The 24195-nt window shown below is 35.1% G+C and overlaps 1 protein-coding gene and 1 pseudogene across 1 annotated transcript; both read right to left on the bottom strand.

The window, feature by feature from the left end:
• Positions 1-596: 596 nt before the first annotated feature.
• LOC126629870 (chalcone--flavanone isomerase-like) lies at positions 597-3134 on the bottom strand. Its single transcript, XM_050300013.1, has 4 exons — positions 2886-3134; positions 2615-2773; positions 1147-1370; positions 597-1067 (listed from the first exon to the last, which is right to left on the bottom strand). Exons 1-4 carry the CDS (start codon positions 2989-2991, stop codon positions 897-899), a joined length of 660 nt encoding a protein of 219 aa, XP_050155970.1. The 5' UTR covers positions 2992-3134; the 3' UTR covers positions 597-896.
• A 3192-nt stretch (positions 3135-6326) lies between these two features.
• On the bottom strand, positions 6327-20096 carry LOC126630233 (chalcone--flavanone isomerase-like; annotated as a pseudogene).
• Positions 20097-24195: the final 4099 nt, after the last annotated feature.

Here is a 24195-nt window from a genome sequence, read left to right on the forward strand (position 1 = left end):
GTTTGGTCCTATCATACTACACCGGATTGTTAGGTATCTCTCGTGCTGCTTGATTATCACAGTACAACAGCATAGAACCTTTTGGTTTAAACCCTATCTTAGTGAGTAGAATCTGAAGCCATAAAAGCTCACAAATACCATGTGTCATTCCTTTGTACTCAGCCTCGGCTGAAGACCTTGCCACCACATTTTGCTTCTTACTTCTCCATGTCACAAGATTACTAGCTACAAATGTGAAGTATCCCGATGTAGACCGCCGATCAGTGATATTTCCAGCCCAATCTGCATCAGTATACCCTTTCACCTCCATATGCCCATGCTTTCTATACATCAACCCTTTTCCTGGAACTCCTTTTAAGTAACTCAGAATCCTCATTACTGCTGCCATATGATCCTCACTAGGAGCATGCATAAATTGACTTACCACACTTACTGCATAAGCAATATCTGGCCTTGTAAATGACAAATAAATCAACTGCCCTACCAATCTTTGATACATTTCCTTATTCACTGGGACTTGATCCTAATAAATTGCTAGATGATGATTCTACGATAAGGAGAAAAGAGAGTCAGGATCAGGATCTGCTCTGGTACCAAGAGTTTCGATATATTTCTCTATTCATCTCTCATAGGAGGCAACATATATATACATACTCAATCCTTGATCTACAAGGAATATTAAAGACATAAAAGGAGAGTTATAACCAAACTAGGAGACACAATTACATTCCTATTGTATTATTGTTGACTCACGCCAACAATATATTGTATGTAAATAACTCACTAAATATAGAACGGGAATCACTCCCAAGTTTTATTTCTCCTCTCTCAGGTTTCATGCCTCCACTACAACCTCCTTTACCTTGGTTTCCAATTTTTCATTTCCGGCTTCAATATCATTTACACCCGTTCAACAGTTGGGATAACCTCGCGGCCAAACTTTGCTTTGTTGCAGGGGAAACACCGTGCTTTCCCACGATAGACTCTAGAACTGCCTCGGAAAGTAGTTTGTTTTCTATCACCGCATTTGTAGCTTCCGGCATGGATGCATCTTTGGAGAAGCTAATCTGTGGTGAAAAAGAAGCAAGGAGGTCAAAACTCCTATGTAAACTACACAGTTAACCATTGAGAAGTAGGATTACTAACCTTGAGTGATCCTTTCGGAGATTGTGTGAATAGAATAGAGGCACCCGGTGGGAAGTTTTGATCTTTGAAAACATCAATGAACTGTTCAATGGCTTTGCCTTCTAGATCAGTGTAAATTCCCACTGACTTCCAAAAGAATACACAATTCTCCGAAACTTTCTCAGAGTATTGCTGGCCCGTCAGTGGCAATATCATTATCACCTGAATGAACTTCTCAAACGGACCTACAAAGGGATAACGAAGATCATAATCCATGCTATCAAACTTTAGTCATATCTACAGTATCATCATATCTAGAAAATAGCACTACATGTTCAACGATTCATTCACTCTAAGTGGCGAGTCAAGACTAAATTTCTATAGTAAGCATACACAAACTTATGAAATTAGAATGTAATTTAAGTAATCTACAACATCCATCGACTGTTACAACGTTATATTGGCAGCTGAGAGAACGGCGAGGTATGGGATTGACTAGGTTTGGCATGACTACCGAATACTAATTATTCTAAAACGGCTCCGCCTTAAGATGCAGGGCATGAGTACTATGTATTTTCATGCCTAGTAAGGAGGATTTTCACACTTTTAATAGACTAAAAAAAGATATTCCAACTACTTGTATTATAACACTTGATGTATCAAATTATGTTCCTGACACACTAAAAAATCTTTCATAACTATAGAGTTGAACATTAATGAATGTTGCTCCAAAAAAAGTTGAAGAGTGTTATTTAATTCAAGTCATATTCTAAATTAATCTGAAATCTTCAATTGACTGAAAAAGTTAGAGTTGAAAGTTAAATTAAACTCTAATTTATTACTTATTCCATCTTTAATGCAAGGAAAAAATTTAATCGGATATACCTTTGGAGCTATATTCAAAAGTCAAAAGGTTTTGACTCTGTGTCTTTGGGAAAGGGATTATTTCCAATATCTTCCTCCTCATCAAACAATTTATATCCTTAAAATTTGATTATATTGCTAAAATTATTATAACTTTTAAAGACTTGTATTTTTAGCCGTTTGATCAAATTTCAAGAATTCGGATTGTTTGATGAGAAAGATTATCAAACAATTCGGATCCTTAAAATTTAATTAAACTGCTAAAATTATTATAACTTTTAAAGGCTTGTATTTTTAGCCGTTTGATCAAATTTCGAGAATTTAGATTGTTTGATGAGAAAAATTAGGTAAAAGGGATTCGGAGATGATCTATTTCCGTGTCTTTGTATGACTCTAAAATTAAAGTGCGACCCACGCATCTTAACAGTCAACGATTTCAAAAAAACAAAAACAAAAAAACAAAAAAAAAATAAATAATAAAAAAAATCAGTTTTCGGGTTCACTAAAGCATGCAATTCAATTTCTTTGCTAATTATAACACGAGAAGGTAACAAACTTTGCAATGGTAACTGGAATTTACTGTCAAAATTCAAACAGTAGTCAAACAGCGAAGAAACCCGTTTACCTGTAACTATGTCCCTGAAGAACTCAACGGACTCCGACAACTCCTCGGCGGTCTTACCCTTCCACTTAACGGCGAGCAGAGGCACGGCGTTATCCTCCAAGTACACTCCGATCGCCGTGACCTTCACGAAGTTCCCCTGAATCTCCAACCCCCTCATCCCTGCGCACATACGTTACCAAGCAAACACAGCAAAATAAAAACCAAAAGCAACAAAAAATGAGAATCACCGATGTATATTTTGCATTGCGCCAGAGGTGCCAAGTTTACAAACCTGCGCCACCGAGGAACAAAGTGTTGGAGGATCCCGGAGGTTTGACGGACGGTGGAAACGCAGTGGCTCCGACCTGGAGTCCAGCGAGCGATGGTGGTGGAGCCATTTGACAATTTATATATTCTTTGACAATTTATATATTGTGCTGAGAGAGAGATGGGGTTAGTTGTCGGGAACGGTGGGTTTAAATAGAGGTGGTCATTGGTCGGGAAACTGAGTAATGGGAGGAGGTTTGATGAGTAGGAAGAGGCAGGTGGGAGTGTTACAAAACGTGGAGGGTGTTTCACCGGTCACTCAAGGCAAGGCGGAGGACTTTCCACGAATTGCTATTCTGGTACCAACTACCCTTCAGGTGTTTTTCCCAAAAGACAAAAGAGTAATCGTACCATGTATTTATATCATAATTCTATATCATCTTAGGTAATATCTGATGTGACAGCCATATTATTTGAAAAATTTGTAAAATCCAAGAAAATGAAAGAGAAAGACTCCACATATGCTACGATCATCATTTAATTAATTAGTTTTTTTAATTATTAGTTTATTAAATAATAAATTAAATTTAAAAATCTGATTAGTTCAAATGATGCGGTTGCACATATCAAATGTCACTTAAGATAAATGAAGGAAAAAGTCAACAGAAGACAAAATATAACCAGAAAATATTTAATAAAGTGGAGAAATAAACCCGTTTATATATACATCGCAATTATTTGACTTGAAGGATTCGAATTCTCTGGAGAATGACGTATAATTACAATACTTGTAAAATAAGGAATCCCATTAGGGTTTAATTTAATCAAAAGAAGACAGAAAGATTGACCAAACCCAAAAGAACAAGCCAACAGACAGAGTCTTGATCAAGGCCCAAACCAAATAAATAAGACGATAAGTACAAGTTTTTAATGATCCGAACAGTATAAGTTTTCAAATTTTCTTTCAAAGGTCATCCGTTAAGAGACTGTTACATAGTTTTCTAGTTAAACTTCATTATGGATGATTTGGAATTAAGACAATAGATTGATAGTTCGAGCTATAACGATTCATATTTGTTGAAATAAAATATGGTCATTTATACACTACTGGAAAACTTATCTTTAATTAATACCAGTAGTTAATAGCATATTTTCTTAAAAATGCTATGAAATACTCCTTTATAACATTTAATACTATAACTTTTTTTTGGACAAACAATATTATATATACTAAAGATGAAAAATTAAACGAAGCCTCACAATAAACTAGCAATTAATTTAATACCATAAGAATATAACGTTATTAAAAAGTGAGAATAAATGAAATAAACGCTCTACATTAATAAATGAAATTGGTTCAATTTTGTTTAAAACAAACATCATATTTATATAACAAGGAAAAAAAATAAAGTCGATTAAAAAAGCAAAAGCTATCATATTTTTATAAGAAGGAAAAATTAAAGTCAAGTAAAAACTAAAAGCTCCTCGCGTAGAATTCGATCGTCACATATGCGGCTCTCACTCTCTTATCGAGCTATGAAATCGCAGATTCTTCGAGTCTTGATTCCATAATATTCTTTATCGACGATGCTATGATCTTGATTCCACATACCACAATCTGCATCTCCAATTCTTCAAGCTTGATCATAAATTCCACAATTTGCATCTCCGATTCTTCAAGCTTGATTCCACAATCTGCATTCCCGATCCTTCGAGCTTGATTTCACAACCTGCATCTGATCCTTCGAGCTTGACTTCAAAATCTCCATCTCCTATGATTGCAATTCGTGTAGGATCTTAGAACAATCATATGGTTGTGGCTGTGGAGTAGTTCGATTCCTAACTCTCAACTATGACTGCAAGTTTGACCACTATTTTGCTTGATGTTGCAAGTTTGACCACTATTTTGCTTTGTTCATATGACATAAAGCCGTCCATGAGGGTGTGCAAATGGTGCCACAGCACATGATCCCCAATTCGGAAGGGTCCCCGATTACGATTTTATTTTACCTGTAGATATAGTATAAGTTTTTAAATTTGCAATGATATACCAAGGTCCTCTCATCACCCAATTGTCTTCCGCTTCTTATCCATAATCCATGTCCAAAACTGGATTTGACTCTTTTGTGTTTTATTTTAATTTTTGGGGTATTTAAAAGCATGGTGTTTATTTAATGTTTTATTTTAATTTATTTTGTGTTTTATTTTAATTGTTTTGGTATTTAAAAGAATGAGTTATGTTTTTATTTTGTTTAATTTAAAGCATGGTGTTTCAAACCCAAAAACATAGGGGATGTAAATAGGTACCTAACCGCCACACTAAGATTTTTTTTTTCCTTACATCATCTCAATTATATGTGATCATAATTAAATGTAAAAGAAAACATAGCAACAAAATGTTAGACCCTCTAAGGGCTTTTTATTAGGTATGTTAAAATAAAGAGTTTCGAACCCAAAAACACAGCACCAAATTTTTTTCTTTTACACATCAAATAGATATCTAACCACATCATGAAATTTTTTCTTTAACTCAATCTATAAATAATCATAAAAATTAAAATGTAAAAGAAAACATATCAACCAAAATTCTATACTTATTAAGGGCCTCACTTGATATGACATTGTCCGTTTCATGATGTCTTAAGCAATATGATTGTATGTGATGTTGTGTTTGGTTCATACATTTATGAGTAATTATGAGTTTGTGTTTGCTTACACGCAATTGTGCATGCTTTCTCTTCTACGCATTAAATGGTAAATGGAATAAAAGTTGTACACTATAGGTTAGGTATAGACTTTGGTGCATGGTAGGTAGGCTAGGTGATGACTATGTCGTGTGAACTTAAGACTTTTTGGTCTTAGTTGTTGGCATAGTTGCTAGTGTATGCCTATAACTAGATGCAATATTTGTGCATTAATTATGCTTGGAAAGTTGGAAGGAAAGCATCATAGAAGCATCTAAGGGGGAGAGCATACGGCTCTCCCATGGGAAATGTTGAACATGGGTTGAGAGAAAATCAAAAGAGCTAGAGTGAAAAGTATTCTAGTGATAGAACTTTTGGGGTAGAGTGAGGCTAGTGGGAAAATTCTGTGAGTACGTGGGTGTACAAGGGATTTGAGATTGGGTTATGTCGATTTAACTCATGTGTAACTTGTACTGTTATTCTCATGGTGAAGAGCAATATTTCTTTTGGAACGTAGACAGGTTTTTGCCGAACCTCATAAATACCTCGGTGAGGTCATCTGAATCTTGTTTTTGTACTAACGAACGGACCAAGACACAACATGTGATGTGATGAATTTATAGGATAATTAAACTTTCTTCCTTTTAAGGCTTATTCACTTATTAGTACTCTATGTAGGTACTAAATATCATATTTATGACGAATCGTTGATTTAATTAAATATATTTAAATGACTAAACAATCACCGATTCAAATATTTTTCCGCATGAATGGCCTCCAAATGAAGATTAAAAGACTGAACGATTTCGATTATAAATTTTTCACAGTGAAAATACATTATTACAAGTGGGGGAATTAACTCATCCTCAAAAGGAGAATGCATGCATTTAGCTAACACACCCATAAAAAAGTTACTTATTACATTAAACAAAAGAAACCATGACATGATAACAAACAAGAAACAACTTTTCTCATTTTAAGGGGACATAACATAGCTAGCGAGAACCATTTTTTTTTATTTCTCCTGTCTGATCAGTTGCCCCCAACCTCAACTTGGTTTGTTGGCTTTCCAACCCCCAACAGTTCAGGCTTTTCAGTCAACAAATCCGATAACCTCTCGGCCAAGCTTTGCCTTGCCGCAGGCGAAACACCGTGCTTTCCGATGATCGACTCCAGAATTGCCTCTCCGAGTAGTTTATTCACCATCACCTCATTCCCCACTTGTGGGATGGATTCATCTTTCGAGAAGCTAATCTGTAGCAGTAGATATAGTGAAGACTATTATACATGAACCCTTATTACTAATTAATTAATCAAGATTATATATGCACACTAAAGGATTCTTAGCTTGGTTAGTTAAGAGCATTCACTTTAGCACTCGAGGTTTCAAATTCGATTTCACACCTCGGTTATATAATAAAATATATAAAGATAAAAAAAGATTATATATGCGTACGTAAGTTCTCGTTACCGTTGATGAGCCATGCGGTGGTGATTGAGTGAAAGAGACAGAGGAGCCATGAGGAAAGGTTTGATCTTTGAAGACCTCTAGGAACGTTTCAATGGCTTTGGCTTCCTCCCCGCTGTAAAATCCGGCTAATTTCCAAGAGGCAATGCAATTCTCTGCAACCTTCTCTGAGTATTGCCTGCCAGTTAAGTGTTGTATGAACGTCACTTGTGTGAATTTCTCAAATGGTCCTACGTAAAAGATGGGACTGATCACATGTTAAATTGTAACTAGATAGCCCCAATTTGGGGTCATGCGTGCTAACAAAAACTTTGAGGTCACGCATTTGACAAAAATAAAATAGGATAAAATTGCCCATCAACCAAAAAAATCGAAAAGCAACCAAATATAATATATGAGTAAATTGTACAAATGGTCCCTCAACTTTAATCAAATTGGAGCAATGGTCCCTCAACTAAAAATCCATTACCATTGGTCCCTCAACTTATCAAAATGTGTAGCTATAGTCATTTTCATCAATTTTGTCAAAATTTTGTCAAAATAAGCTATGTTGGAATGACCATTTATATAATTAGGGTCCCTTAACTCATCAAAGTGTATAATTATGGTTCTTTTCGTCAACTATGTCAAAAAATTTGTCAAAACGAGTTATATTGGAAGGACCATTGCTACAATTGTGTTAAAGTTAAAGGACCATTTCTCCACTTGAATTAAAGTTCAGGGACCAATGGTAATGGATTTTTAGTTGAGGGACCATAGATGCACGTTTTGATAAGTTGAGGGACCAAAGGTAATGGATTTTTAGTTGAGGGACCATTACTCCAATTTGATTAAAGTTGAGGGACCATTTGTACAATTTACTCATAATATATCAAATAATGCAAGGCTAATTTGATAATTCGGTTATCATAAAATATAATATAAATATAAGTGGGAAGAGAGAAAAGAATTAAAAAAAATGAAAGGATATGTGAAAGTTGATGGTACCCCGTGAAGGAGAAAGAAAAATATAATAAAAAAATAAGGAAAATGATGACTATTGTGTTCAAAATATTTTTAGAAGCGTGTAGTGCCGATTATAAATTAGTAAAGTTTTTTTTTTTTTTTAGTATCTTACAATAGATTAGCAATAATGTGATTTAATCAGTTGTTTATTAAATATTATTCTCTGCAACCTTCTATGAGTATTGTCTGCCAGTTAAGTGTTGTATGAACGTCACATGTGTGAATTTCTCAAATGGTCCTACGTAAAAGATGGGACAGATCACATGTTAAATTGTAACTAGATAGCCCCAATTTGGGGTCATGCGTGCTAACAAAAACTTTGAGGTCACGCATTTGACAAAAATAAAATAGGATAAAATTGTCCATCAACCAAAAAATTCCAAAAGCAACCAAATATAATATATCAAATAATACAAGGCTAATTTGATAATTTGGTTATCATGAAATATAATATAAATATAAGTGGGAAGAGAGAAAAGAATTTAAAAAAATGAAAGGATATGTGAAAGTTGATGGTACCCATGTGAAGGAGAAAGAAAAATATAATAAAAAAATAAAGAAAATGATGACTATTGTGTTCAAAATATTTTAAGAGGCGTGTAGTGCCGATTATAAATTAATAAAGTTTTTTTTTTTAAATTAGTATCTTACAATAGATTAGCAATAATGTGATTCAATCAGTTGTTTATTAAATATTATTTTCTTTATAAAAAATGTTTTTCGCACGTGGATAATAATGTAATTAAATTAATTGTCAATTTTTTTTAACAAACGATATTATCTACACTAAGGTGGAGTGGAGGTGGTGGTCTTAGCTTTACAATGTGTTAGCAATAATGTGATTCTATCAATTCACTACTACAATACTAGCTTTAAGTGTCGGATGATGGTGGCGGTTAACGAGGCATTCTGTTGGATAAAAGATATCCGACACATAATTTAGTTAGTGTTGGATAAAAGTCAATTTCTGTCGCATATAACCGACAGTAATTACTGTCGGATTAAACTGACGCAAAATTCTTATAACCGCCAGGAATTTTGAATTTTTTATTTTATATTTTGGCGGTTTTGGAGTTCATGGTGTCGGTTATAACCGACAGAAATTTAGTACTTTATTATTTTAGTATTCTAGCCATTATTATTTGAATTTTTTGTCGGTTAAAACCGACAAAAATTTATTAGTTTAATATTTTTATTCCAAAAGTTTTTTAGTTTCATATTTCATTCTATTCTTCATCTTCAACCCACAATCTTCATTTTCAATTTTCAATCTTCAATCTTCAATCTTCAATCTTCAATCTTTGTCTTCAATCTTCAATTTTCAATCATTTTCTACTCTTCATCATCAATCTTTTTGTTCTCTTCATCTCACAGTAAGTTTTTCATTTCTTTCGCTTTCATACTTTTTATTTATTTCTTCATCAAGTACTTCATCTTATTCTTCTCTTCATCTCATAGTAAGTTTTTCATTTTCTTTTGCTTCCATACTTTTATCTTCTATTTATTTCTTCATCAAGCACTTAATGACTTATTTTTATTTTATGATTTGATTTTGTAGGGGCTTTATTTAGGTGGTTGAGTACACAAAGAGTAGATCGACGACATAATTCTTCAATAGTTCAGGTTTTATTACTGAACTTCTTGATGTTTAAATTGTTTGTTTAACTAGTAAGATAAATTAGAAATATTTGTGTTCCATTACTTTATTTGATTATTTATTTAGAGATTTTAATTTAATTAGTAATATAAATTAGGAATATTTGTGTTCCATTACTTTATTTGATTTACTTAAATTGTTATAAAGAAATTGAGACAAATATTATTTGTAAATATTTATGTTAAATTGACAATATTTAATATAACATAAATTGGTAATATTAGTAATATAGGTATATATTATGTTAACTAATTAAATATTTCACTCTAATTGCTATGAGGATATACAAAACTTAAATTTAATAAATAATGAAGAGTGTAGATAAACATATTTTTGTTAACCTTTTATTGTTTTTTTAATTTTTTTTACTGTGATAGGTGTTGGAAATTAAATTGCAATTGTGATAGTTCGAGGTTGAAAGATAGGGATTGAAATTTCTAATAGTTATGCCTACATGATAGGGATTGAAAGATTGTAGGCATCTTAGTTTCAACGTAATATTTGCTACCGTACAGTGGTAAAACATGGAAAAGAGTTGGTTGACAATATCGCGAAATTTGGAAGCGTATACAGATGGAATTAATTTGTTTTTGGATCAAGCAGTTGCGAATGGTGTTGGCCCTGATAAGTTTAGATGTACTTGCAAAAGATGTTGTAATCGATATACTTTTATTAAAAAAACTATTGTCGAACATCTTGTGTTGTATGATATGGATAAAGATTACAAAAATGCTTCATGGCAACATCATGGGGAATCTTTCATGGGAGAGCAAAATATGGGGATTGGAGAAGAAGGTGTTGGGCCATCTATTGAAACAGGAGATCGGTTGACTGGTATTCATAATGTTCTTAATGATGTATTTGTCCAACCATTAACGGAAGAAGGTATTGGGCTGTCTACTGAGCCCATTTCTGGGGAAAGGAATCCAAAAGAGGTCGAGACTTTTTTTAAGTTGCTTGAAGAGGCAGATCAAGATTTGTGGCCAGGTTGTAAGGAATTTAAAAAATTGGAGGCAGTTGTAAGATTGTATCAGATTAAGTGTTTAGCAAGAATGCCGGACGGGATCTTCACCACGTTACTCGAGTTAATTAAAAAAATGTTGCCTAATGGAGATTGTTTGCCTGAATCTTGTTATAAGGCAAAAAAAACTTATAAATGACTTGGGTCTGACGTATGTGAAGATTGATGCGTATCCCAATAATTGCATAATTTATTGGAAAGAAACTGCAAAGTTGATCGAATGCTCAGTTTGTGGTGAATCAAGATATAAAAATGTCAATGAAGAGGATGACTCTAGAAAAAAAATCGCAGCTAAGGTTATGTGGTATTTTCCTTTAAAACCACGATTGCAGCGGTTGTATATGTCGAAGCATACAGCTGAGCATATGAGGTGGCACGCAACTGAATGTCCTAAGGATGGGTTTATGAGACATCCTTCAGATTCTCTAGCATAGAAGCATTTGGATAATTTATATCCGGAGTTTGGATTAGAAATTCGAAATGTCCGATTGGGGTTGGCCAGTGATGGATTTAATCATTTTGGAAAAATGAGGCAAGACCATAGCACATGGCGTGTGGTGCTTTCAGTTTACAATCCTCCCTGGATGTGTATAAAGCAACCAAATTTGTTGTTGTCTCTATTAATACCAGGACCACGCAGCCCCGGTAAAGAGATTGATGTGTATATGCGTCAATTGATTGATGAGTTGAATGAGTTGTGGGATGTGGGCACTCCTACTTATGATGCGTATTCCAATCAAAATTTTACGATGAAGGCTGCCGTCCTATGGACTATAAGTGATTTTCCAGCTTATGGAATGTTATCAGGATGGAGTACACATGGATATAAAGCATGTCCACATTGTATGCATGATAAAGAATCTATTTACTTGCCGGCGAGTCGTAAGATTTGCTATTTAGGGCATCGACGCTTTCTTCCTGCTGATCATAGGTTTCGAAGGCAAACCACATCTTTTAATGGTCGACGAGAACATCGTAGTGCACCAAGGCAGTGGACTGGTTTACAATGTCTTGAAGAACTTTGCACTTTGAGATTTACTTTGGAAAACCAAAGAAAGATACTTCGGTTGGGCAATGTAGAAAACGATGCTCTCGTACAGATTTCATGGGTTCAGTTTCGTACAAAATATGTAGACGATAAATATAAGAATCAAAATTATGGTGTCTTTGTACCTGCAAATGTCCCTGGTACAATTGGGCAAGTGAATTGTTATGGTAGAGTCATAGCTATGTTTGAGGTTAGATATTGTGGCCCTACTGAAGCAGGAGACAGGGGTCGAGCTGTGATGTTGTTTAAGTGTGAATGGGTTAATAGTGAAAGTCCAAGAGGTATGAAGACTGATCAATATGGATTTACTTTAGTAAACTTCAATCGATTGGGATTTAAAGAGGATCCTTTCATATTAGCTTTACAAGCATTACAAGCATTTTATGTGGAGGACACAATTGAAAAAGATTGGCATGTTGTTGTTCGAACGCAGCCGAGAGATTTATTTGACGTATTAGAGGATAACTAGACCTGGCATTCGTGTCGTGTTTTCCGTGTTCGTGTCGTTTTCGTGTCATACCCGATATCTTAACGGGTCGTGTCGTGTAACACCCGTTAAAATAAACGGGTAAAATGACCCGACCCGAAATCGACCTGATAATATTAACAGGTAATATGACCCGACCCGTTACCCGTTAAGGAAAATATATTTTAAACCAATAAATAATCAAATGAAAAACATAATACTAAATAAGTATATACATTCCATATTATCACATCCAAAACATAAAAACGCAATTTTGTTTTAAGTATATTTTCGCTTACCTAAAGCTTTTAATAGTTTTTTAATTAATGTAGAAGTGTAAAAAAAATATAGAAAAAATATATAAACACTCGTAATGACAAGCTTTTTTCAACGATCCAACCGTCAAACTTATTTGTACACATTCCAAGATTGCATACATAAAAAATTGTAAAAAAACAAACATTCAAATATTACGTAACGGAACAAAAGTTATCGACGGTTATAAACGAAAAATCACAATTTAACGGTTATTTTAGCTCCGATTTTGATGATTTTTTTACAGATACACTCCTCGACCTTATAAGAATGTAATGAATAAATTTGATCTTTAATTTAAAGTATTTACACTAGTAGATACCACAAAAACTTATTTTATACTTAATAGAAGTATAATATTAACTTTAAGTGTTTGTTTAATCTATTGTTTTGACGCAATATGCATTCTACGAAACTTTTTTCCACGATCCAACCATCAAAGTTATTTGTACACATTCCGAGATCGCATACATAAAAAATCGTAAAAAACAAACATTCAGAGATTACGTAACGGAACAAAAGTTTTCGACGGTTATAAACGAAAAATCACAATTTAACGGTTATTTTAGCTCCGATTTTGATGATTTTTTACAGATACACTCCTCGACCCTATAAGAATGTAATGAATAAATTTGATCTTTAATTTAAAGTATTTACACTAGTAGATACCACAAAAACTTATTTTATACTTAATAGAAGTATAATATTAACTCTAAGTGTTTGTTTAATCTACTGTTTTGACGCAATATGCATTCTACGAAACTTTTTTCAACGATCCAACCGTCAAACTTATTTGTACACATTCCGAGATCGCATACATAAAAAATCGTAAAAAAAAAACATTCAGAGATTACGTAACGGAACAAAAGTTTTCGACGGTTATAAACGAAAAATCACAATTTAACGGTTATTTAAGCTCCGATTTTGATATTTTTTACAGATACACTCCTCGACCCTATAAGAATGTAATGAATAAATTTGATCTTTAATTTAAAGTATTTACACTAGTAGATACCACAAAAACTTATTTTATACTTAATAGAAGTATAATATTAACTCTAAGTGTTTGTTTAATCTACTGTTTTGACGCAATATGCATTCTACAAAACTTTTTTAAACGATCCAACCGTCAAACCTATTTGTACACATTCTGAGATCGCATACATAAAAAATCGTAAAAAACAAACATTCAAAGATTACGTAACGGAACAAAAGTTTTCGACGGTTATAAACGAAAAATCACAATTTAACGGTTATTTTAGCTCCGATTTTGATGATTTTTTACAGATACACTCCTCGACCCTATAAGAATGTAATGAATAAATCTGATCTTTAATTTAAAGTATTTACATTAATGGATACCACAAATCTTTTTTTATACTTAATAGAAGTATAATATTAACTTTAAGTGTTTGTTTAATATACTATTTTGACGCAATATGCATTCTACGAAACTTTTTTTAACGATCCAACCGTCAAACTTATTTGTACACATTCCAAGATTTCATACGTAAAAAATCGTAAAAAACAAACATTCAGAGATTACGTAACGGAACAAAAGTTATCAACGGTTATAAACAAAAAATCACAATTTAACGGTTATTTTAGCTCCGATTTTGATGATTTTTTACAGATACACTCCTCGACCCTATATGAATGTAATGAATAAATTTGATCTTTAATTTAAAGTATTTACACTAGTGGATACCACAAAAACTTATTTTATACTTAATAGAAGTATAATATTAACTCTAAGTGTTTGTTTAATCTACCGTTTTGATGCAATATGCATTCTACGAAACTTTTTTCAACGATCCAACCGTTAAACTTATTTGTACACATTCCGAGATTGCAAACATAAAAAATTGTAAAAAACAAACATTCAGAGATTACGTAATGGAACAAAAGTTTTCGACGGTTATAAACGAAAAATCATAATTTAACGGTTATTTTAGCTCCGATTTTGATGATTTTGTACATATACACTCCTTGACCCTATAAGAATGTAATGAATAAATTTGATCTTTAATTTAAAGTATTTACATTTTTTATATATGAGTGATTGTATATATATTTTTTTACATTTTTTACACTTCTACAATAATTATTATTAATTTTATTAATTTTGCCCTCAAATAAAAAACATTATTCATGAGGGTTTGAAGGATTTTAAAAATCTAAACGATAATATAAGTGTAACAATTATCTATTCGTGAAGGAATAATGATAAATCACGAGTGTTTATATATTCTTTCACATTTTTCATACTTATATGTATGTCTTCTTAGTTCTTGCATATACAAATACTATACTAGTATATTTTAATTTTGGACAAGAATATGTTATGTAAAATTTATCCTAGTAATGATAATAAGGAACTCTCATAATAAAAATAAATAATGACTAAACCTTTTTTTTATTTTTTTATAATTTATATAGAACAATAATACAAAACTATATATTTAATATAGAATATATTGTATATATTAATATGACTATTGTATTTTATAATAAATCTTTTAGTAATTAAACTTTAAAATTATTAAAATAATTTTTTTCTTAACGGGTCGAAACGGGTTACCCACGTGTTACCCGCGTGTATACCTGTTAAGAACCCGTTATTAACGGGTTCTTAACGGGTCACCCGATAGTGACCCGATAAGTTATCGTGTTGACCCGAAACCCGTTATTTTCGTGTCATGTTACCGTGTCGTGTCAAAAACTGCCAGGTCTAAGGATAACGATGCACTTGATGATTATGTCATACCTGATTTAGATGATCGTTTACTTGACAATGAAAATTTGCATACAAGGGTTGGCGTGGAAGAGACTCCTTTTCACGAAGTATTACCGTTGCCTACCCAGTTCCCTGATTTTGTCAATACCGCCGATGACCTAACAGAAGATGAAATGGAATAGTTTTATAATTTACTTTATGCTTTTTAAGTAATAATTAGACTATATTTAAATTTGTGTGGTGCTTTTTATTTAAAATATTTTAGTTTATGTGGTAAAATTTAAAATGGTATTTAAAAACATATGGTTTCATTTTTTTTTTACTCACGTACCTGTCGGATATAACCGACAGTAAAAGGAAAAAAAAAATTTAGGCGGGATTTTTCCCGCGCCTTTGACTCAAAAAAATTAAAGGCGCACAAACACCGACGGAGGAAAACTTAGTGGCGGTTTTTGGATGTTTGTGTCGGCTAACACCGACACAAAATATGTAGGTTGTCGGATATAACCGACACTAGTATGACCTTCATAAATGCGTTCTCTGACATTTATAATACTTCCATCCAACTTTCATAAGTGCGCCGTCTGACATAATAATGCAAAGTCTGTCGGATTTTCATTTTTTGGCGGATATAACTGACACAATGTTTAAAAAATCTATCGGATTTCAATGTCCTGGCGAATACAACCGCCAACATTTGTTAACCTCATTTATTTCTCATTTTTACTTCAGCCGACTTCCTTATCCCGTTTTCACTTCTCCATTTTTACTCTGTTCCTGTTCTCCTTCCCATTTTTATTTTGTTCCTGTTCTCCTTCCCATTCTCACCTCCAACCTTTTTTACTCCTCTACCCATTTTTTACATGGAGGAACAAAGTTAAATTGTAACTAGATAGCCCCAATTTGGGGTCATGTGTGCTAACAAAAACTTTGAGGTCACGCATTTGACAAAAATAAAATAGGATAAAATTGCCCATCAACCAAAAAAATCAAAAAGCAACCAAATATAATATATCAAATAATGCAGGGCTAATTTGATAATTTGGTTATCATAAAATATAATATAAATATAAGTGGGAAGAGAGAAAAGAATTTAAAAAAATGAAAGGTTATGTGAAAGTTGATGGTACCCACGTGAAGGAGAAAGAAAAATATAATAAAAAAATAAGGAAAATGATGACTATTGCGTTCAAAATATTTTAAGAGGCGTGTAGTGCCAATTATAAATTAGTAAAGTTTTTTTTTAATTAGTATCTTACAATAGATTAGTAATAATGTGATTCAATCAGTTGTTTATTAAATATTATTTTCTTTATAAAAAAAGTTTTTCGTACACGGATAATAATGTAATTAAATTAATTGTTATTTTTTTTTAACAAACGATATTATCTACACTAAGGGGGAGGTGGTGGTCTTAGCCTTACAATGAGTTAGCAATAATGTGATTCTATTTATTAAATATTATTTTCTCTATTCTTAATGTAAATTCTATAGAAATCGATTTTATTATATGAATTCAGCTGCTTTAATTGGTTTATGAGAGGTTTCTTCTAGCATGATCTAAAATTATTCATTTATTTCAAATATTTAACTTTCCTTTTGTCAATTTATGCATATAAATACATTTAAAATGTATAAGTCGTGCGTAGCATGCTTGTTGACCCTAAAAACTACTAAACCTACGTGGCGCGTATGCCGAGTAATTAGTAAGCTAACTACGTCATTCGGTTGTATGCGGGGCGTGCCAACTCGTCGGCCGAGGAGTAAAATTTGTTGATGTTGCGTTGGGTCCGCGGTTGACTTCTCGATCTTGCGATTGCGGCCGAGGAAGGAACATTCTCGGCCTTCAGGTTCTAGAGCCTAAAGACAAGGCTACTAGTTCTGCGAAGTTCACAAATCGTCGGCGCCGGATTCGGTCACGGTGATTATATTCGTAAGAGTATAAGCACGCCGAATCGACACCAAAGTATAGGGGCACAGATACTCAAAACAAATATATGTCTTGATGGTAAACATGGTTCGACCGTCAGAATGCTGAACTCTAAAACCTACTTGTGAGTATCCAATCATAAGACAACTCGACGTTCAATGTGACGACCCCTAGTAACACATCACTTCGCCGAGAAGGCTGATGAGATGACCTCTGCCAATAAGGATCCAAAAATCCTTCTCGACTGAGACTTGGATAGATAACCAGTCGACCCTGTTGCAATGTTGTTTATCCAAACTGATGGTGCTTCACGGTCGGCTGATTCTACGACAACAGTGCTGTTTATCCAAACTGAAGATGTTCGCCGGTTGCCTCCACAGTGTTGTTTATCAAACTGAAGGTATGTCGGGGAAAAAGAAAATAAAAATCTCAAGGTTGTTGAGAGGTTTCGCGTAGAGCGAGAGTTTGCGCAGGGCAATTTGTGTGTTGAATGGGAGGGGGCTTTTCCGTTGCCACTGCCTCTGTATTTATAGGAGAAAATGTTGTGTGGTGCGGCCAGATAATTTCGTAAAGTCCAACTGCAACTTTAATTTGTGGAACTGAACTTGATCCGCATCAGGAGCCAAGGCACATCCTTCAGATTGTTGTTCGTGACTTTTCAAATAGGATAAAAACCTATCTAGTCTTATCACATCACATTAGAAGTCTAGCTCACCTAGGCTTCTTATCTTGATGACTATATAAGTAGCCTTGCTTTATCCCATTAAGCTGTTAGTCATAGCCAAGACTCCCAATATAAATTATAATGCTTTCTTTCCCACGACACCTGTCCAGGTGCAACCATGCATGCAATTTAATTGCAATATTTAGCTAATCACTTGAGATGCCATCTTCCATCAAATACCACTTTCCATAGGAGTCCTAATTGTGCACGTGTCACGTAGCCAAAGCAATACCACATATGCAAAACGTATCCCCAATATCTTTGCATGTTGTTATCTGATGCCATACCTTAATGCATATCCCCATATTCCATCATCATCCAAATCAATTGGGGATTTAGACAAATATTAGGTTTAAATAATTTAATATATTACTAAGAGATAATACCATGATTAAAATCATAATATTATTCCTCAATAATAATTGCAAATCATCTCAACCACTTTGTCGTTCAACGGTCTAAAATTTAGTTCATTCAACGACCTCGATTACTCGGGCCGATGGTGTAAAAACGGGTCCAAACAATGCCGTAATTTAAAAAATGTCTTATGTACATGTGTGAACGCGTGCGTGAAGGCTAGTATATATCATGCTCTAGGCCAAGTACATGGATATTTTAATGGAGGCAGATTGCCTGCCCTCCTGTTATGGTGCCCATCGCATCATTTCCTATTTGTGCGGTCACGGTTAAGCCACGTTAACATTTTATATTAATTTTTTTATAAAGATAATAAGACAAAAAATAATAGAAATATAAAATGTTGATATGATTTAACCGTGATTGCGTCAATAGAAGGGAATGGAAAAGACACTATAACAAGAAGGCAGACAATCTGCCTCCTATTTTAATACCCATATGTTATCTATGAATTATACTACATTAGAGTTCCAAATCCAATCCCATTAAATATATTTTTTTTCCGAAATTTGGGTCAGATTGCAGATTCTCTGTGAAACTTTGACTGATCAGACACTTCAAATCAATCTTATTTATATTTATTTCTGATCTTATTTGTTGGCGTCCTCATCAAGGTATTAAACAAATCATGTCAATAAATGAAATTAAAAAAAATTGAATTAAAAAAAAAAGATTTTCCCGACACACATTATTCGAATTCTCTTATTTTTTGTTTGAACGAAGAAATTTAAGATCATAATAAATTTTAAAATGATGGAATTTTATTTTTTTAGAATTTTAAAATGACAGAGCTTTATTTTTTAGAATTTTAAAATGACGGAGTTTTATTTTCTAGAATTTATGAATTTTCTTGTTTGGGTTAACATAAAAGAAAAATGGAATTTGAATATGGAAATTATTATTTTTAAACTCTCACATTATACATATAGAAATTTGGAATTGACACCTATTTATATGAAATTTAAACTTGAGAATTGGAAGTCCCAAATTCCAAGTTTTTTTTTTGCAGGCGGAAATTATAAATTTCTATGTTTATAAATCTAAATAAAAGAATTTGTGCATATCAATTTATAAATTATAACTTTTGTTAAAATTGTAAATTTATTTCCCTCATTCAAACATAGTGTTAGAAAGTCATCTACATTTATTGTTTTTAACAATATATATATTGGGTATTGCTATTCACACACCTATTTTTACTTTTCATACACTCATCTCAATTTTCGACCGTTAAATTGAATGAATTGAAGAAGATCAATAACAATTTTTTTTTAAAAAAGTGTGGGAGATAAAAAGAGTGTGTTAATAGCATTTTCCTACATATTGATGCCACCGTAGGGTACTGTTCTAAGCTAAACTAGCTAGTCATATTTTTACCTGTGACGACGTCCTTGAAGAACTCGGCGGAGTCCGCCAGCTCTTGGGCCGTCTTGCCCTTCCACTTGACGGCGAGGACAGGCACGGCGTTATCCTCCAAGTACCCCCGATCACCGTGAACTTCACGAACTTGCCCTCGATCGGCAGACCCTCACCCCTGCGCACGTTAGCACATGCAAAGTACAGTACCTCTAACGTATACTCAAAAGCATGCAAACCCAATAAACTATCATTAGTTCCTTTTATCATCAAATTAATTGAATAGTTAATTAAGAACCTGCGCCGCCGAGGAAGAGGGTATTGGCGGAGCCGGGAGGCTTGGCGGTCGGCGGAAACGTCATCGTATCGACCTGAACTGGGGTGACTGAGAGGGTATAGTGAGGCCATTGAATACTGGCTTTCTTCTTTTGGCCAACCTTAAAATGTTTGATTTCGTTTTGATGGTGAGTGTTTAAACGGTAGGAACGAGGTGTGTGTTTTTATAGAGCCCGAAGGGCGTGATTAACGTGAGCCCGCCTTTTACAGTTTGTAGTGTTGAGCGGAAGCTACATCTAACGGGTCATCTTAAACTTATCGAGATGACAGTACGTCGATATTTTAAATCAAACACGATAAAACCATGTCAACAAGTAAAACTGTAACTCTTTCTAGTGCACTATTTAATAATGTGAGTTTTACCATTGTTTGTGAGGAACACTTATATTTCAGAACACACATGTTAGGTTTTTTTTTTTTCTGGTCAAACAACTAAATTTCATTAAAGATAAAATACACTAATACAAAGTGAGATTAGTCCAAAAATAGTCCACAAAAGGAAGGGCTGGCAGGATAAGGTAGGCTTGATTTGGAGGAATCTGGGTTTGGGAAGGGGGGAGCGGCGCCTCTAGGGTGTTTTTGGAGAGCAGGGGGAGCTAGAACACACATATTAGTTGAAAAAGTATCATTAGACCGTAATACTAAATAACAAATAACATTAATGTTTGGAAATTATATTTGATATCGGTGTTGTGTTGATTTGGGTGTCCAACGTATGTTGCTAGGTGTCCAAAGCATATGGCAACTTCAATCCTGCCTTTGGGCCTTTTGCTATGTACCGCATAGTATAATCACTTGGTATAACGCCCGCGCGTTGCCGCAGGTTTAAAAACAATGTAACAAAATATTAATACCATTGATAACAAAAATATTAGAAACACTATAGAGATAAACAGTTAAATATGGACAACTTCATTGGTAAATATTACATCCATTTGTCATAGTTTAGTAGTTATAGCTATCATTCTACTGAAACCAGCACTTGGATACAAAAAATTACAAAATGCTGGTCTATGTACAACAACAACAACAACAACAACAAAGCCTTTTCCCACTAAGTGGGGTCGGCTATATGAATCCTAGAACGCCATTGCGCTCGGTTTTGTGTCATGCCCTCCGTTAGATCCAAGTACTCTAAGTCTTTTCTTAGAGTCTCTTCCAAAGTTTTCCTAGGTCTTCCTCTACCCCTTCGGCCCTGAACCTCTGTCCCGTAGTCACATCTTCGAACCGGAGCGTCAGTCGGCCTTCTTTGCACATGTCCAAATCACCAGAGCCGATTTTCTCTCATCTTTCCTACAATTTCGGCTACTCCTACTTTACCTCGGATATCCTCATTCCCAATCTTATCCTTTCTCGTGTGCCCACACATCCCACGAAGCATCCTCATCTCCGCTACACCCATTTTGTGTACGTGTTGATGCTTCACCACCCAACATTCTCTGCCATACAACATCGCTGGCCTTATTGCCGTCCTATAAAATTTTTCCTTGAGCTTCAGTGGCCTACGACGGTCACACAACACGCCGGATGCACTCTTTCCATCCAGCTCGTATTCTATGGTTGAGATCTCCATCTAATTCTCCGTTCTCTTGCAAGATAGATCCTAGGTAACGAAAACGGTCGCTTTTTGTGATCTTCGCTAGATTGCTCCGGTCATTAGTGTGGATAAGTATATAAATGGATAGAGATAGGAAAGCAAACACAAGATGTACGTGGTTCACCTAGATTGGCTACGTCCACGGAATAGAAGAGTTCTCATTAATTGTGAAGGGTTTACACAAGTACATAGGTTCAAGCTCTCCTTTAGTGAGTACGAGTGAATGATTTAGTACAAATGACATTAGGAAATATTGTGGGAGAATGATCTCGTAATCACGAAACTTCTAAGTATCGGAGTGTGGTGTCGTCTTGACTTGCCTTATCTGTCTCATAGGTAGATGTGGCATCTTCTCTGGAAGTACTCTTCCTCCATCCAGGGGTGGTATCTTTAACTGGTGGAGATGCACAAGGTAATGTATCAATTTCACTTGAAGCTTACTTGTAGTTTCAGGCTTGGTCAAGCGCGATACAAACCATGTAGTAGGAGTCCCCCAAGTCGCCGAGCTAGGGGGTCTGCTGAAAGAGGTGACAGACAAGGTAAGCAATCAGAGCTCCGACTGATTGTTCACCTTCTCCCCATCTTGCAGCAGCATGAAGGATAAAGAGAAGAAAAATGAGAAGAGATGATATGAGATACTTTTGCTTTTGAAGAAGTAACTTTCCACAGGCTTATTCTTGAACTGAGCTGGAGGGTTTTCTGGTTTCCTCCAGAGTATAAGGCCGACTGAAGAATTTGAGGGTCAAAACAAGTCCATCAAATCTAGAGTACGTTCCACCCTGCTGATATGTGATACTTTTGCTTTTGACAGAGTAATGGATGTATCGGCACGTGTGCTGTTACGCTTGTCTCCACATGCTTCCTTGTATCCTTCGCACTTGCCCTATCTGTTCCTCAAGCAGATGCGGAATCTTCCCTGGAAACATAAGATGATGAAGATGAGTACTCGAGAGCAATGCCAGGTAAGTAATCAGGTAAGGGTTTCCAGACAGTCAGTTCCTGGCTGGAAGCTTGATTCCAAGTGCTGACATATTGCTCTCTTTCTCCTTGTCTTGCAGGTAAAAACAAGGCCAAAAGAAAAAACAGGGAAAAAGCATGATATGGGATACTCTTGCTTTTAACCCTGATGATATGAGATATTCTTGCTCTAGTATAGCTTGTTTGCAGAGGTATTATCGGGGGGAAAGAAAGCTGAATATTTCGAAAGGCTTTGTTGGGAGTGCCCTCTCAGATATGATGAAGGGTTGAGCATTTTTGCAGGTCTGCCTGTCCGTTGGGATGGAGGTCGACATATATAGGAGTCTCCCTAACAACAAGTAGTAATGCTATTCCTTTACCCTGCTTGGTCATAGCACGGTAGTGGGAGCTGCCAGTTTCACATGTTTTAACTCTGTCAGAGCACTTTGAAAAAGTGGTCTGTGGTATCTGGCTCTCGAGATTCGGAGAACGATGCCTCTTCGATTTTTGAGAAAGCAATCATGCTGGGGGTCTGACTCTCGAGATTCGGAGAGCAGTGTCTCTTCGATTTTTGAGGAAGTAATCATGTTGGGAGTCTGGCTCTCGAGATTCGGAAGGCGGTGCCTCTTCGATTTTGGAGCAAGCAATCTTGTTGGGAGTGTTGTCTCGAATGTGAGTAAAGGTTGGACATGTTTGCTAGTCTACCTTGCCACGAAGCACAAAGGTTGACACACAGGGACTTTCCAATTATCCAGCAATGGTACTGTTCCTTTACCCTCTCTTCGATTTTGAGAAAGTAGTCATGTTGGGAGTCTGGCTCTCGAGATTCGGAGGACGGTGCATCTTCGATTTTGGAGCAAGCAATCTTGTTGGGACTGTTTTCTCGAATGTGAGTAAAGGTTGGGCATGTTTGCTAGTCTACCTTGCCACGAAGCACAGAGGTTGACACACAGGGACTTTCCAATTATCCAGCAGTGGTACTGTTCCTTTACCCTTGTGGGTAATAATATGGTAGCTAGACCTTCAAAATTTATGTGTCTAAACTTTGTTAGTGCTGTTTCTTTGCTATTCTTTTACCTTTCTTGGTCAGAGCGATGTAGTGGGAGCTGCAAGCTTCACGTGCTCAACTTTGGCAGAGAACTTTGGCAAAGTGATCTGTGGTACCCATGAGTTATTGTTGCGTGTGGGAAGTGGGTGATTGAACAGTAAGATTCATGTGCTTTCTACTTCACCAGAAGTCTTCGACAGAATGCCCATAATTTCTGCAAAGATGAGTGTGCGTGTGACAGGTGCTGACAAGGCTAGAAAAGTAGATGCCTCTTCGATTTCTGAGATCGGCCCTCGTGGTATCTGAGCAGCCCAGCTTTTGAGAAAGCGAGCGCCTCTTCGATTGATTCGGAGAACGGTGCCTCACCGATTTTTGAGAAAGCAATCATGCTGGGGGTCTGGCTCTCGAGATTCGGGGAGCAGTGTCTCTTCGATTTTTGAGAAAGTAATCATGTTGGGAGAGTGGCTCTCGAGATTCGGAGGGCGGTGCCTCTTCGATTTTGGAGCAAGCAATCTTGTTGGGAGTGTTTTCTCGAATGTGAGTAAAGGTTGGGCATGTTTGCTAGTCTA

The sequence above is a fragment of the Malus sylvestris genome, chromosome 7 (genome assembly GCF_916048215.2).
Source record: "Malus sylvestris chromosome 7, drMalSylv7.2, whole genome shotgun sequence".
NCBI lineage: Eukaryota > Viridiplantae > Streptophyta > Magnoliopsida > Rosales > Rosaceae > Malus > Malus sylvestris.